The 14,584-nt window shown below is 47.7% G+C and overlaps 1 protein-coding gene across 3 annotated transcripts in view; it reads left to right on the plus strand.

Moving 5' to 3' along the window:
- Positions 1 to 14,584, plus strand: part of DYNC2H1 (dynein cytoplasmic 2 heavy chain 1) — a 1,021,614-nt gene that overhangs the window by 313,219 nt on the left and 693,811 nt on the right. For all 3 annotated transcript variants that reach the window (XM_063951545.1, XM_063951543.1, XM_063951544.1), the window contains exons 48-50: positions 331 to 461; positions 1,728 to 1,976; positions 2,762 to 2,870. In XM_063951545.1, the coding sequence (XP_063807615.1) occupies positions 331 to 461; positions 1,728 to 1,976; positions 2,762 to 2,870 (489 nt within the window). The remainder of the gene's footprint in view (positions 1 to 330; positions 462 to 1,727; positions 1,977 to 2,761; positions 2,871 to 14,584) is intronic.

Raw genomic sequence — 14,584 nt, forward strand, 5'->3', positions numbered from 1 at the left:
CCAAATGTAATTTAAGGGTATTTAGGTATAATACACTAAAAGGTTTGAGGTGTTGAAAATACACACGCTTTATAGATTGAGTGTTTTTCATTCAATCTTTAATCTCTACTCTGTGTTCTAGTCTGTTTTGCATTGCCCTGTGTTTTTGAGGCAGATCTAAATATATTCATATACTCACTTTGGCATATATATTATTATTGTGTAGTTACAGTGGCCAGAGCTTATTCAGACTCTTGAAATCTGTGTTTGTGTAAGTAAGCTATAATGATAAAATGCCTGTACTCTGCTTTGGATAGTTTGTTTATTTCTGATGTTGTCGTTGTGCTTTAGGCAGTTTTTATGTGACATGGGGAGCTCTACATGAGGCGGGGTCTGTGCTCGCCCCAGGACAGCCTTTACCCCCGCATGGGCGGCCTCTTGGAAGGCTAAATTCTGACGATTTTAAAGAGGTCATTAAGAAGGTATGTGGGGCTTGGGCTTCACCTGTTTCTCTGTCATTTATTTTACAAAACATTTATTCGTTTAGATATCTGTCCGTTGTGTAGAAACATACTTGTTGTAAATCTAATTTGTTCTCCAATGGTAATAGTCACAGCTTGCAAGAAACAGCCTGGTGACCTTTTCACTTCTCTATTGGCACCTGAATATATCCATTGCTGGGATGCAGTTAATATTCCGGCAGTTGATATTCCGGCAGTCAGTATTCCGACCGCTGAGAGTGGCGCCAGTCGGAATGCCGCTTAACGGACTATTCTCAGTCCACAACACCCACAGAGTGGGAATAGAACCAGTGGCGAGCCTGCAAGTGGCTCCGTTGCGCTCAATGCCCCTCCCCCTGCTGGCATTCTGGCGGCCGGGGTCGGTATGCTGATCTCCAGAATCCCAACCGCTGGCATATCAGCCCCAACGCCCATTGCTTTCCCCATTGCCCATGTTCTGATTCTGCTATTGAGCGTAGGAGGTCTTATTACCTCTTAGATATTTTTATTGAAATCTGAATTCATCTCACTTATGTATACTCATGTGATCTTTCTTGTTGTTTACCAAGTTATATGTTAATTATTTTGTACCATGGACTTTGCTGAAAAATGTTGCTGCGTTTAGGAGTAGGGGAAATAGAACCATATATATTGTTAGTAAAGATGCAGTCATATAGAGCGCAGGTGTATTTTAGAATGTCTGCACTAACGTATAATTTTCCTATGTTTTGGTGATAGCATAGGTTCCCAAACAGGAACCCAAATAGCACATGTTTTCCATGTCTCTTAACAGCATCACAAGTGAAATAATTAGCTCTGCCTTTGGATCTTTTAAATTGTGTCTGTAATGAATACACCTGTGCACCTGCTAATTGACCTGGAGAATATAAACTGTCTGGGACCAAGTTTGATAACCTATGGGTTTTGTTGTATCTGTAAGATCAGAATCACCATTAGAGGACTTTTTTTCATCATCATTACTCATCACTGTAGATTAGTTTAATAAACCCCAAGGGGTACAGTATATTCATGGAGCAACTGCTTTTACAAGCCCTGCTCCACGGCAGGTTTGACGTAAAGCAGTGCTGCTGTTAAGAACAAAGACCAACGTGTTTTGCACTTATTTATGCTGTTTTAAATTTTGAGGTCAAACCCTGCAAACAAGCCTCACAAATATACCTCCTTGCAGTGCTATCCCTTTACTCCTACATATTTTTTTTTTAATTTGGTACTTGTATATTATTTAAGGGGATCATTCAGTTCAGTCGAGATAACCGGGAGCTGGACATTCTCCTCTTCAGTGAAGTTCTGGACTACATGTCCCGGGTAGACCGGGTTCTGAGCTTTCCCGGTGGCTCCCTTCTTCTGGCAGGACGGAGTGGTGTTGGCCGCAGAACTGTCACTTCTCTCATTAGTCACATGCACGGAGCTGTGTTCTTCACTCCTAAGATTTCTAGAGGATATGAGCTGAAACAGTTCAGGAATGATCTAAAGCAGGTGAGCATCATTACAGCTGTGTTACTGTGCTATCTAGAGCAAATCCCGCACTAGGAGAAGATGAAAATACATTGAAGACATGCAGTATCTGATGGAAGAGCCAGGTTTTAGTGATGGCGAGGAGGTGGCTAGAGTTGGGGAAGAAGTCAGAACATCTCCAGGAGGAAGTTACCAAGCACAAGTAACAAATCAAAATATATATTTAAAAAAAATATTTAATATCTTGATCTGGTGGGTCCTGGTTTCGGATTAACTGATTCAGTACATTGCGAAAGCCTGACAATTAGCCTGGTTATAAAAGGCGATTAAGCTTGATGGTCATGAAGAGGTTAAACAAATGATGATTTTTTTTTTCTTTTTTTTTATATATCCCAACATAAGGTTTGTAGGTCTTAACACCTACAGTATAAGTTCTATCTGTATGTGTAATAAATATCACAAGCTATATTACTAATTCTCAGTAAATTTCCATAGATTATAATGCTAATATTGTTGCAGAATGTTACATCTTTGCACACTCCCCGGCAATGCTTGTTTATTAATTCCCTTACTTATAACTGTCCATCAGGGTCCTACAGTACATTAGCAGCTGCCCTGACATGCACGTTCTGGTTTATTCACGGTGTGTAATGGGACAGCTTACACTGTGGTCATGCTGTGCATACTTCTAATATTTCTACAGTAACATTTGCTTTAAGCCTAAAGCCTGAGTAGTTGTCATTTGCTCATCGCAGTGTTAGACATGAATGTTTGTGATGGTATACCCAGACTCCCTTTGTCTTCAGGTCATGCAGATGGCCGGCATTGAGGGACAGCAAGTGGTCTTTCTCCTCGAGGACTATCAATTTGTCCATCCAACAATTTTAGAGATGATCAACAGCCTGCTTTCATCAGGTACTGTCCCATAAGATGCTCGCTCTGTCATGTCACTATTTTACTCCAGGGTTGCTGTATTCAGTGTTTACTTGTTTTTTTTACTGTGAGAAAGAAGAGAAGGGAAAATGAAAATGTTCCTTTTCCTTAGCAGTCTTTGAATAACCATTTTGCTGCTCAGCATATTTGGGGACATTTTGGGCTGGTTGCTTTTCATGATCATTGGGGGTCATTCCGAGTTCGCTCGTTAATTTTTTCTCGCAACAGAGCGATTAGTCGCTAATGCGCAATGTCCCAAGTAAATTTGCTATGCAGTTAGGTTTTTTACTCACGGCATTACGAGGTTTTTTCTTCGTTCTGGTGATCGTAGTGTGATTGACAGAAAGTGGGTGTTTCTGGGCGGAAACTGGCCGTTTTATGGGTGTGTGCGAAAAAACACTACCGTTTCTGGGAAAAACGCGGGAGTGGCTGGAGAAACGGAGGAGTGTCTGGGCGAACGCTGGGTGTGTTTGTGACGTCAAACCAGGAACGACAAGCACTGAACTGATCGCAGATGCCGAGTAAGTCTGGAGCTACTCAGAAACTGCTAAGAAGTGTCTATTCGCAATTCTGCTAATCTTTCGTTCGCAATTTTGATAAGCTAAGATTCACTCCCAGTACGCGGCGGCTTAGCGTGTGCAAAGCTGCTAAAAGCAGCTTGCGAGCGAACAACTCGGAATGACCCCCATTATCCGTAATTATTTTATGCAGTACTCCTAGTTATACAGTACCTTGTATTTTTTTCACAAGACTTTGCATTTCTAGAATGAAGTGTTAGTTTGCGTATATTCTCCCCACACTATAAAGACAATCTACCTAAATTGGCCAAAAAAAGGGATTTTTTTAAATTAAAATTGCACAAAAGTGAAATGAACGCAAATGTATGTTTTTAAAAAAAAAATATATATATATTTTTTTATAACATCACTATGAAATACCTTCTGGTTCCAGTTTTGGTATTAATCTACCTTTCCAAAAACTTGGTCTTCATGACCAAATCTGCACTTGGAAATGATAATGCACACGCATAAAATGTATCTGAATAATATATTTGCCCAACAAGACATCCAAATTTGACATCCTACCGCATCGGATGAGGTTATGTTTATTGATGACAAGGGCAGCAGCGGTGATCTCTGTGATTACCAGACAATAATTGCTATGGGGGTAAATTGTTTAAAGGAGGGAATCTTTGGCGTTTCTGTAATGGGTGCAATGTGTGTGATGCACACAGGCCCCTGGATCCAGGGGGAGGCCCACACCACCCACCCTGCATCCCTATTTAATACTTATCTTTCTGGAGTCCAGCGTCGGGCACTGCAATCACGGCGAAAATCGCAGCCAAAATGTCCGCGCCCATGCACAGTAGTTAAAATAGTCTTCGGAACATGGCAGGCTCCATGTTTCTGGATACCTATGCATGCGCAGTAAACTCCGGCAAATGCCGGAGACTACTGCGCCATGCAGAGGAAGTGGCCCACCCGTAGAAGCACGCGGCCCCCTCCTTTGTTGAAACGCCTCTGGAGGGGATTATTCAGTTTTAAACTAGAGTACCTCCGATTTAGTGCAGTCATGGGGTACGCTAATTTCCCTCTCCTATCTGCCTCCTTTGCTAGTATTTTTGCAGTGCAGGTTGATACGTCTGGTGACCACCAAGCAATAACCACTAAGAGGCCAACTCATTTGAATGAGGGTCTCTCCTGAGTATATTGAAGCCATGTTATTAGAGATTCCCCCCTCCTCTATCCCCATTTGTGGACATTATAATGATTTTTTCCTTACAGGAGTTATTCGCTGTTGCTCACACATGATCATCAGAGAATAACTTCTCAAGAGTCACATTATATGAAAAAGAGGAGCCCCTTACAAATGGGGATGCTCCTGAGTCTCTGGCTGCCAGAATGAAGGCGATACAGCACTTTGTCCACCATTCCCTTGCAATTAAAAACCACTATAATGCAGCAGATGGAAGGGGTGCTACATAATGGCATCAATGAGTACTTTACTATATAATCACTTGCTTCATCCCATAGAAATAATCAATAGAATTAATTAATAAGCTTTCTCCTGCAAGGTCCACAGGGTATCCACAGGATACATTGGGATATGATGGAGCGACAGCATTGCACCAAACGGTCAAAGCTTTTCGGCCTCCCAGCATGCAACGGGCCCATCCATATATCCCCACCTCCTGGCTCAGGCAAATCAGTCTTTTGTTTGGTGCTGCAGAAGCCGGACCATGGTCAGAGGGCTGCTGGTTTTTAGCAGCCATAAGCTTTTTTATTTTATTTTCTGCTGCGGGGTACACTGGGCTCCACAATTCTGGACAATGGGGTGTAGAGTAGGATCTTGATCCGAGGCACCAACAGACTCAACGCTTTGACTGTTCCCAGAATGCACAGCGCCGCCTCCTATATCACCCCGCCTCCCTGCACAGGAGCTCAGTTTGTCAGTTGGTGCTGCAGTAAGCAGGCACTTAACAGAGGGGCTGCTCCAAGCAGCCATGAGAAAAGCTTTTTATGAGGTAAAAAGTGAAGACTTCAAGGGCAGCAGCGGTGGTAAATGTTTTGTGACATTCACTGCTGCAGCTCCAGCTCTCCCCAGCGGCGCTGTACACTCCCGAGCCCTGGTTGCCAGGTACCTACAGCGGAGGCTCCGGTTTTCTTCATGTTAGACACACACGGCTGGGGCTCTCCAGGATCGCGTGGCCACGCTTCGGGAGGAGCGGGACCCAGTCTTTATCGCGATCCGGCGCGGTCAGTGGGAGGCGGGCCGCGCGCGCTGGCGGTGGACACTGTGGCAGTACAGGCGATCCCACTAGATCACCAGGGCATGGGCGCAGGTCGGGTTTTCTCTCTAAACCACTTCTTATATCGCCCACAGTACCCAGTGGTTTTGCCAGCAAGGGGGATAAGGCTTAGACCTGAAGCCCCTCCCCCAGCCCCAGGGCGCCATTTCCCGTAAATGTTCCCGCCCTGGAGCTGCATATCTGTCTTTCTCTGACGTCCTAAGTGGATGCTGGGGACTCCGTCAGGACCATGGGGAATAGCGGCTCCGCAGGAGACAGGGCACAAAAGTAAAAGCTTTAGGATCAGGTGGTGTGCACTGGCTCCTCCCCCTATGACCCTCCTCCAAGCCTCAGTTAGGTTTTTGTGCCCGGCCAAGAAGGGTGCAATCTAGGTGGCTCTCCTAAAGAGCTGCTTAGAGTAAAAGTTTTGTTAGGTTTTTATTTTCAGTGAGTCCTGCTGGCAACAGGCTCACTGCAACGAGGGACTTAGGGGAGAAGAAGTGAACTCACCTGCGTGCAGGATGGATTGGCTTCTTAGGCTACTGGACACTAGCTCCAGAGGGACGATCACAGGTACAGCCTTGATGGGTCACCGGAGCCGCGCCGCCGACCCCCTTGCAGATGCTGAAGAGAAAGAGGTCCAGAAATCGGCGGCTGAAGACTTCTCAGTCTTCATGAGGTAGCGCACAGCACTGCAGCTGTGCGCCATTGCTCTCAGCACACTTCACACCAACGGTCACTGAGGGTGCAGGGCGCTTGGGGGGGCGCCCTGGGCAGCAATGAAAGTACCTATGCTGGCTAAAAATACATCACATATAGCCCCTGGGGCTATATGGATGTAATTAACCCCTGCCAGGTTGTCAGAAAAATGGGAGAAGAAGCCCGCCGAAAAGGGGGCGGGCCTATTCTCCTCAGCACACAGCGCCATTTTCCTACACAGCTCCGCTGCTAGGAAGGCTCCCAGGCTCTCCCCTGCACTGCACTACAGAAACAGGGTTAAAACAGAGAGGGGGGGCACTTATTTGGCGATATTATTATATATTAAGATGCTATAAGGGAAAACACTTATATAAGGTTGTCCCTGTATAATATAGCGTTTTGGTGTGTGCTGGCAAACTCTCCCTCTGTCTCCCCAAAGGGCTAGTGGGGTCCTGTCCTCTATCAGAGCATTCCCTGTGTGTGTGCTGTATGTCGGTACGTGTGTGTCGACATGTATGAGGACGATGTTGGTGAGGAGGCGGAGCAATTGCCTGTAATGGTGATGTCACTCTCTAGGGAGTCGACACCGGAATGGATGGCTAATTTAGGGAATTACGTGATAATGTCAACACGCTGCAAGGTCGGTTGACGACATGAGACGGCCGGCAAACCAATTAGTACCTGTCCAGGCGTCTCAAACACCGTCAGGGGCTTTAAAACGCCCATTTACCTCAGTCGGTCGACACAGACACAGACACGGACACTGACTCCAGTGTCGACGGTGAAGAAACAAACGTATTTTCCATTTGGGCCACACGTTACATGTTAAGGGCAATGAAGGAGGTGTTACATATTTCTGATACTACAAGTACCACAAAAGAGGGTATTATGTGGGGTGTGAAAAAACTACCTGTAGTTTTTCCTGAATCAGATAAATTAAATGAAGTGTGTGATGATGCGTGGGTTTCCCCCGATAGAAAATTATTGGCGTTATACCCTTTCCCGCCAGAAGTTAGGGCGCGTTGGGAAACACCCCTTAGGGTGGATAAGGCGCTCACACGCTTATCAAAACAAGTGGCGTTACCGTCTCCAGATACGGCCGCCCTCAAGGAGCCAGCTGATAGGAGGCTGGAAAATATCCTAAAAAGTATATACACACATACTGGTGTTATACTGCGACCAGCGATCGCCTCAGCCTGGATGTGCAGCGCTGGGGTGGCTTGGTCGGATTCCCTGACTAAAAATGTTGATACCCTTGACAGGGACAGTATTTTATTGACTATAGAGCATTTAAAGGATGCATTTCTATATATGCGAGATGCACAGAGGGATATTTGCACTCTGGCATCAAGAGTAAGTGCGATGTCCATATCTGCCAGAAGATGTTTATGGACACGACAGTGGTCAGGTGATGCAGATTCCAAACGGCACATGGAAGTATTGCCGTATAAAGGGGAGGAGTTATTTGGGGTCGGTCCATCGGACCTGGTGGCCACGGCAACAGCTGGAAAATCCACCTTTTTTACCCCAAGTCACATCTCAGCAGAAAAAGACACCGTCTTTTCAGCCTCAGTCCTTTCGTCCCCATAAGGGCAAGCAGGCAAAAGGCCAGTCATATCTGCCCAGGGATAGAGGAAAGGGAAGAAGACTGCAGCAGGCAGCCCATTCCCAGGAACAGAAGCCCTCCACCGCTTTTGCCAAGTCCTCAGCATGACGCTGGGGCCGTACAAGCGGACTCAGGTGCGGTGGGGGGTCGTCTCAAGAGTTTCAGCGCGCAGTGGGCTCACTCGCAAGTGGACCCCTGGATCCTACAAGTAGTATCCCAGGGGTACAGATTGGAAATTCGAGACGTCTCCCCCTCGCAGGTTCCTGAAGTCTGCTTTACCAACGTCTCCCTCCGACAGGGAGGCAGTATTGGAAACAATTCACAAGCTGTATTCCCAGCAGGTGATAATCAAAGTACCCCTCCTACAACAAGGAAAGGGGTATTATTCCACACTATATTGTGGTACTGAAGCCAGACGGCTCGGTGAGACCTATTCTAAATCTGAAATATTTGAACACTTACATACAAAGGTTCAAATCAAGATGGAGTCACTCAGAGCAGTGATAGCGAACCAGGAAGAAGGGGACTATATGGTGTCCCTGGACATCAAGGATGCTTACCTCCATGTCCCAATTTGCCCTTCTCACCAAGGGTACCTCAGGTTCGTGGTACAAAACTGTCACTATCAGTTTCAGACGCTGCCGTTTGGATTGTCCACGGCACCCCGGGTCTTTCCCAAGGTAATGGCCGAAATGATGATTCTTCTTCAAAGAAAAGGCGTCTTAATTATCCCTTACTTGGACGATCTCCTGATAAGGGCAAGGTCCAGAGAACAGTTGGAGGTCGGAGTAGCACTATCTCAAGTAGTTCTACGACAGCACGGGTGGATTCTAAATATTCCAAAATCGCAGCTGTCTCCGACGACACGTCTGCTGTTCCTAGGGATGATTCTGGACACAGTCCAGAAAAAGGTGTTTCTCCCGGAGGAGAAAGCCAGGGAGTTATCCGAGCTAGTCAGGAACCTCCTAAAACCAGGAAAAGTGTCAGTGCATCATTGCACAAGGGTCCTGGGAAAAATGGTGGCTTCTTACGAAGCGATTCCATTCGGCAGATTTCACGCAAGAACTTTTCAGTGGGATCTGCTGGAAAAATGGTCCGGATCGCATCTTCAGATGCATCAGCGGATAACCCTGTCTCCAAGGACAAGGGTGTCTCTTCTGTGGTGGCTGCAGAGTGCTCATCTACTAAAGGGCCACAGATTCGGCATTCAGGACTGGGTCCTGGTGACCACGGATGCCAGCCTGAAAGGCTGGGGAGCAGTCACACAAGGAAAAAATTTCCAGGGAGTGTGATCAAGTCTGGAGACTTCTCTCCACATAAATATACTGGAGCTAAGAGCAATTTACAATGCTCTAAGCTTAGCAAGACCTCTGCTTCAAGGTCAGCCGGTATTGATCCAGTGGGACAACATCACGGCAGTCGCCCACGTAAACAGACAGGGCGGCACAAGAAGCAGGAGGGCAATGGCAGAAACTGCAAGGATTCTTCGCTGGGCGGAAAATCATGTGATAGCACTGTCAGCAGTGTTCATTCCGGGAGTGGACAACTGGGAAGCAGACTTCCTCAGCACGACCTCCACCCGGGAGAGTGGGGACTTCATCGGGAAGTCTTCCACATGATTGTGAACCGTTGGGAAAGACCAAAGGCGGACATGATGGCGTCCCGCCTGAACAAAAAACTGGACAGGTATTGCGCCAGGTCAAGAGACCCTCAGGCAATAGCTGTGGACGTTCTGGTAACACCGTGGGTGTACCAGTCGGTGTATGTGTTCCCTCCTCTGCTTCTCATACCTAAGGTACTGAGAATTATAAGACGTAGAGGAGTAAGAACTATACTCGTGGCTCCGGATTGGCCAAGAAGGACTTGGTACCCGGAACTTCAAGAGATGCTCACAGAGGACTCATGGCCTCTGCCGCTAAGAAGGGACTTGCTTCAGCAAGTACCATGTCTGTTCCAAGACTTACCGCGGCTGCGTTTGACGGCATGGCGGTTGAACGCCGGATCCTAAGGGAAAAAGGCATTCCGGAAGAGGTCATTCCTACCCTGGTCAAAGCCAGGAAGGAGGTGACCGCACAACATTATCACCACATGTGGCGAAAATATGTTGCGTGGTGTGAGGCCAGGAAGGCCCCACGAAGAAATTTCAACTCGGTCGATTCCTGCATTTCCTGCAAACAGGAGTGTCTATGGGCCTCAAATTGGGGTCCATTAAGGTTCAAATTTCGGCCCTGTCGATTTTCTTCCAGAAAGAATTGGCTTCAGTTCCTGAAGTCCAGAAGTTTGTCAAGGGAGTACTGCATATACAACCCCCTTTTGTGCCTCCAGTGGCACTGTGGGATCTCAACGTAGTTCTGGGATTCCTCAAATCACATTGGTTTAAACCGCTCAAATCTGTGGATTTGAAATATCTCACATGGAAAGTGACCATGATGTTGGCCCTGGCCTCGGCCAGGCGAGTGTCAGAATTGGCGGCTTTGTCTCACAAAAGCCCATATCTGATTGTCCATTCGGACAGGGCAGAGCTGCGGACTCGTCCCCAGTTTCTCCCTAAGGTGGTGTCAGCGTTTCACCTGAACCAGCTTATTGTGGTACCTGCGGCTACTAGGGACTTGGAGGACTCCAAGTTGCTAGATGTTGTCAGGGCCCTGAAAATATAGGTTTCCAGGACGGCTGGAGTCAGGAAAACTGACTTGCTGTTATCCTGTATGCACCCAACAAACTGGGTGCTCTTGCTTCTAAGCAGACGATTGCTAGTTGGATGTGTAGTACAATTCAGCTTGCACATTCTGTGGCAGGCCTGCCACAGCCAAAATATGTAAATGCCCATTCCACAAGGAAGGTGGGCTCATCTTGGGCGGCTGCCCGAGGGGTCTCGGCTTTACAACTTTGCCGAGCTGCTACTTGGTCAGGGGCACACCCTGGCTGAGGAGGACCTGGAGTTCTCTCACTCGGTGCTGCAGAGTCATCCGCACTCTCCCGCCCGTTTGGGAGCTTTGGTATAATCCCCATGGTCCTGACGGAGTCCCCAGCATCCACTTAGGACGTCAGAGAAAATAAGAATTTACTTACCGATAATTCTATTTCTCGTAGTCCGTAGTGGATGCTGGGCGCCCATCCCAAGTGCGGATTGTCTGCAATACTTGTACATAGTTATTGTTACAAAAATCGGGTTATTATTGTTGTGAGCCATCTTTTCAGAGGCTCCGCTGTTATCATGCTGTTAACTGGGTTCAGATCACAGGTTGTACAGTGTGATTGGTGTGGCTGGTATGAGTCTTAACCGGGATTCAAAATCCTTCCTTATTGTGTACGCTCGTCCGGGCACAGTATCCTAACTGAGGCTTGGAGGAGGGTCATAGGGGGAGGAGCCAGTGCACACCACCTGATCCTAAAGCTTTTACTTTTGTGCCCTGTCTCCTGCGGAGCCGCTATTCCCCATGGTCCTGACGGAGTCCCCAGCATCCACTACGGACTACGAGAAATAGAATTATCGGTAAGTAAATTCTTATTTTCCTCACTCCCAGTCAGTGTCTGCGGCGCCATTACTCCTCAGCTCACTGTTCCTGGGACTGCTTGGGCAAATCCTCCGATGTAAAGCCGCCTGGTTGTCAGCGCTGTGCCTTTACATGACACTTAAGTATTCTACCTGCCTTTTTAGTCAGTGATCGTTAAGAAAGATTGCATTTAGTCAGGGTTTTATAGTACAATTACCCTGTGATATACATCCAGTTCTTACTGTGTACTGTTATATCTACTGTTATATAGCTGTGTAAGCTAGTCCAGTGCAGTATTATTGTCTGTAATAACCTCTGCATTGTACAAACTGTGACCTTCTGTGTGTGCATTTGATAGCTGAGTGTTGTCCATCTCGTGTCTTTCACTCAACTTGCTATCCCTATATTCTATAACCTGAGGGGGCTTGGTGCGTCAGGTGTTATCTAATATAGGATTTTCACAAAGATATACTCTAATACGTATTTTTCTCTGTGATTAGGTCACCATATCTCTCCTTTATCTCTGCTAGTGCTGTCTACACTGCGCAGGGGTTTGGGTTTGGGATATTTGCTGCTGATAATTGTACTGTGTTACCTCATACTGCAAGTTATATCATGTCTGCTTCTGAGGGTAACGGTTCTGGGGCGGAACACATTGCTGGTGTTGCTGAAGCCACAGGCACATATGAGGAGAGTATAGCAGCTGTGGGTTCTGGGGGCTCCTTGCCCCCCAGTGGGACTGTGGCAACGGAGGCACATACTGACCCACCGTGGGCCGCTTTTTCCATGCTTCTGCATACGCTAGTTCATAAACTAACACCCCCTATGGGACCCCAATGCCGGTACAACCGTATGTGGGCCCTGCAGCTAACCCGCCGTGGGCGGACGATTTATCTGCTCAATTAAAGAAGTTGAACCAGTCCTTGACTACTAAAAAGTCTGACCAACGCTTGCCTAAGTCCAAGAGGTCCTCTAAGCGAGCGCTCGTCTCCTCACAATCCACTGCTGTCACTGACACCTCGTCTGATGAGGACGGCACTTACACTGACCCTACAGGTTCTGACTCAGATACGGCTGATGGGGAGGGTAGTTCACATGTGGATGTTGGAGGCTATTAAGTTAATTCTGCAAATTACGGATGATCCCGAGCCATCCGTGCTTCCTAAGAAACCAGATAGGTTCAAGCGTCAGAAGGTGGTTAAACAGGTTTTACCTTACTCTGATCACCTAGTGGATATATGTCAGGAACCCTGGGAAAACCCGGGTATGAAGTTTGTGCCTCAAAAGAGGATGCTGGCTCGCTATCCCCTCGCGCCAGAGCTGTCTAACAATTGGGAAACACCTCCTCCAGTGGACTCACATGTGGCTAGGATGGTGGTTTCCTCAGCTGTACCTGTCACTACCGTCACGTCTCTGATTTACACCCTCATGAGTGCTGCACAAAGGCCTACTATTGCAGCTTCATGGGCTGCTGAGGCTATTGAAGCATGGGCCTTGGAGTTAGAAGCTGAAATCTCCTCTGACCATGCTAGACAATGCTTGTCATATATTGTCACAACTTCTCTATATATTAAAAAGGCGGCTTCTGATGCCGGTATCCTGGCAGCCAAGGCCTCTACTACGTCAGTCCTGGCTCGCCGGATATTGTGGCTGAGATCCTGGTCTGTAGATCTGGACTCTAGAAAAACCCTGGAGGTACTCCCTTTCAAGGGAGATATTCTGTTTGGGGAGGACTTAAATAAGATAGTGGCTGACTTGGCTACTGCCAAAACTGCCTGTCTACCTAATACCGCTCCTTCTGTGTCGAAGGCTAAAGGTACGTCCTTTCGACCCTTTCATCCTTCAGGTAAAGCGAAAGGTCAGGCGTACCATAAGCAGGCCCGCACTTCCAAACCTGGTAAGCCGAAGCCCAAAAGAGCCTGGGCTGCTCGTCAGCCAGCTGCCAAGACGATAAGCCTGCCGCATGACGGGGCGGGCCTCCCCCTGGGGGATCCCAGGGTGGGAGGCCGGCTTCTAGGGTATACCCAGGAATGGTTGAAGACCACTTCAGATGCCTGGGTACGGGAAGTCGTCACTCGAGGTTACGCCATTGCCTTTTAAAAACCGACCCCCTTATCGATTTTGCCAGACAGACGTCCCTTTGGACCGGACAAAGACAAAAACTCTACACTCGGTGGTGCAGACCCTCCTGGATACAGGAGTCGTAGTACAGGTGCCTCTTGTTCAGAGGGGCCGGGGGTACTATTCTTCGCTGTTTCTAGACCCGAAACCGAATGGGTCCTTCCGGCCCATTCTCAACCTCAAGGCATTGAACAGGTTTGTGAAGATTTCCAAGTTCCGTATGGAAACCCTTTGCTCTATAGTTCTGGCCTTAGATCCTTGGGACTACATGGTCTCCTTGGACATACAGGATGCTTACCTGCATATTCCTATAGCAGTGTCACATCAACAATACCTGAGGTTTGCTATTGGCAACATCCATTACCAGTTTCGGGCGTTACCTTTTTGGTTTAACAACGGCTCCGCGAGTCTTCACCAAAGTTATGGCGGTGATGATGGTGGTACTCCGCCGTCAAGGGGTCAGGATACTGCCGTATCTGGACGACTTGTTAATCCTGGCAAATTCCCCAGATCTTCTCCTGTGCTCATCAACTGGAAGAAATCCTCCCTGGTCCCTGCTCAGAGCATGGTGCACCTGGGAGCGCTGTTAGGCACTCACAACCAGAGGTTGTTCTTGTCTCAGGAGAAAGTCCTGAAGCTTCAGGACAGGATTCGTTGCTTCCTTTCTCGTCCGCAAGTGTCGATACATTCTGCTATGCAGGTGCTGGGCCTCATGGTGTCAGCATTCGACATGGTGGAGTTTGCTCAATTCCATTCTCGCCCCCTCCAGAAGCTGATTCTAGCCAAGTGGGACGGCCTGCCTCACCAGATCAGGTCTCACATGATCTCATTGACTCCGGAGGTCCGTCTGTCGCTGCTCTGGTGGCTCCAGGACCAACAATTGTGCAGGGGCCGTCCCTTCTGGATATCCAACTGGGTCCTGTTGACGACAGATGTCAGTCTAAGAGGTTGGGGCGCGGTGCTGGAGCAGCACTCCTTGCAGGGTCGG

This window comes from Pseudophryne corroboree, chromosome 2 (assembly GCF_028390025.1).
Source record: "Pseudophryne corroboree isolate aPseCor3 chromosome 2, aPseCor3.hap2, whole genome shotgun sequence".
Classification (NCBI taxonomy): Eukaryota; Metazoa; Chordata; class Amphibia; order Anura; family Myobatrachidae; genus Pseudophryne; species Pseudophryne corroboree.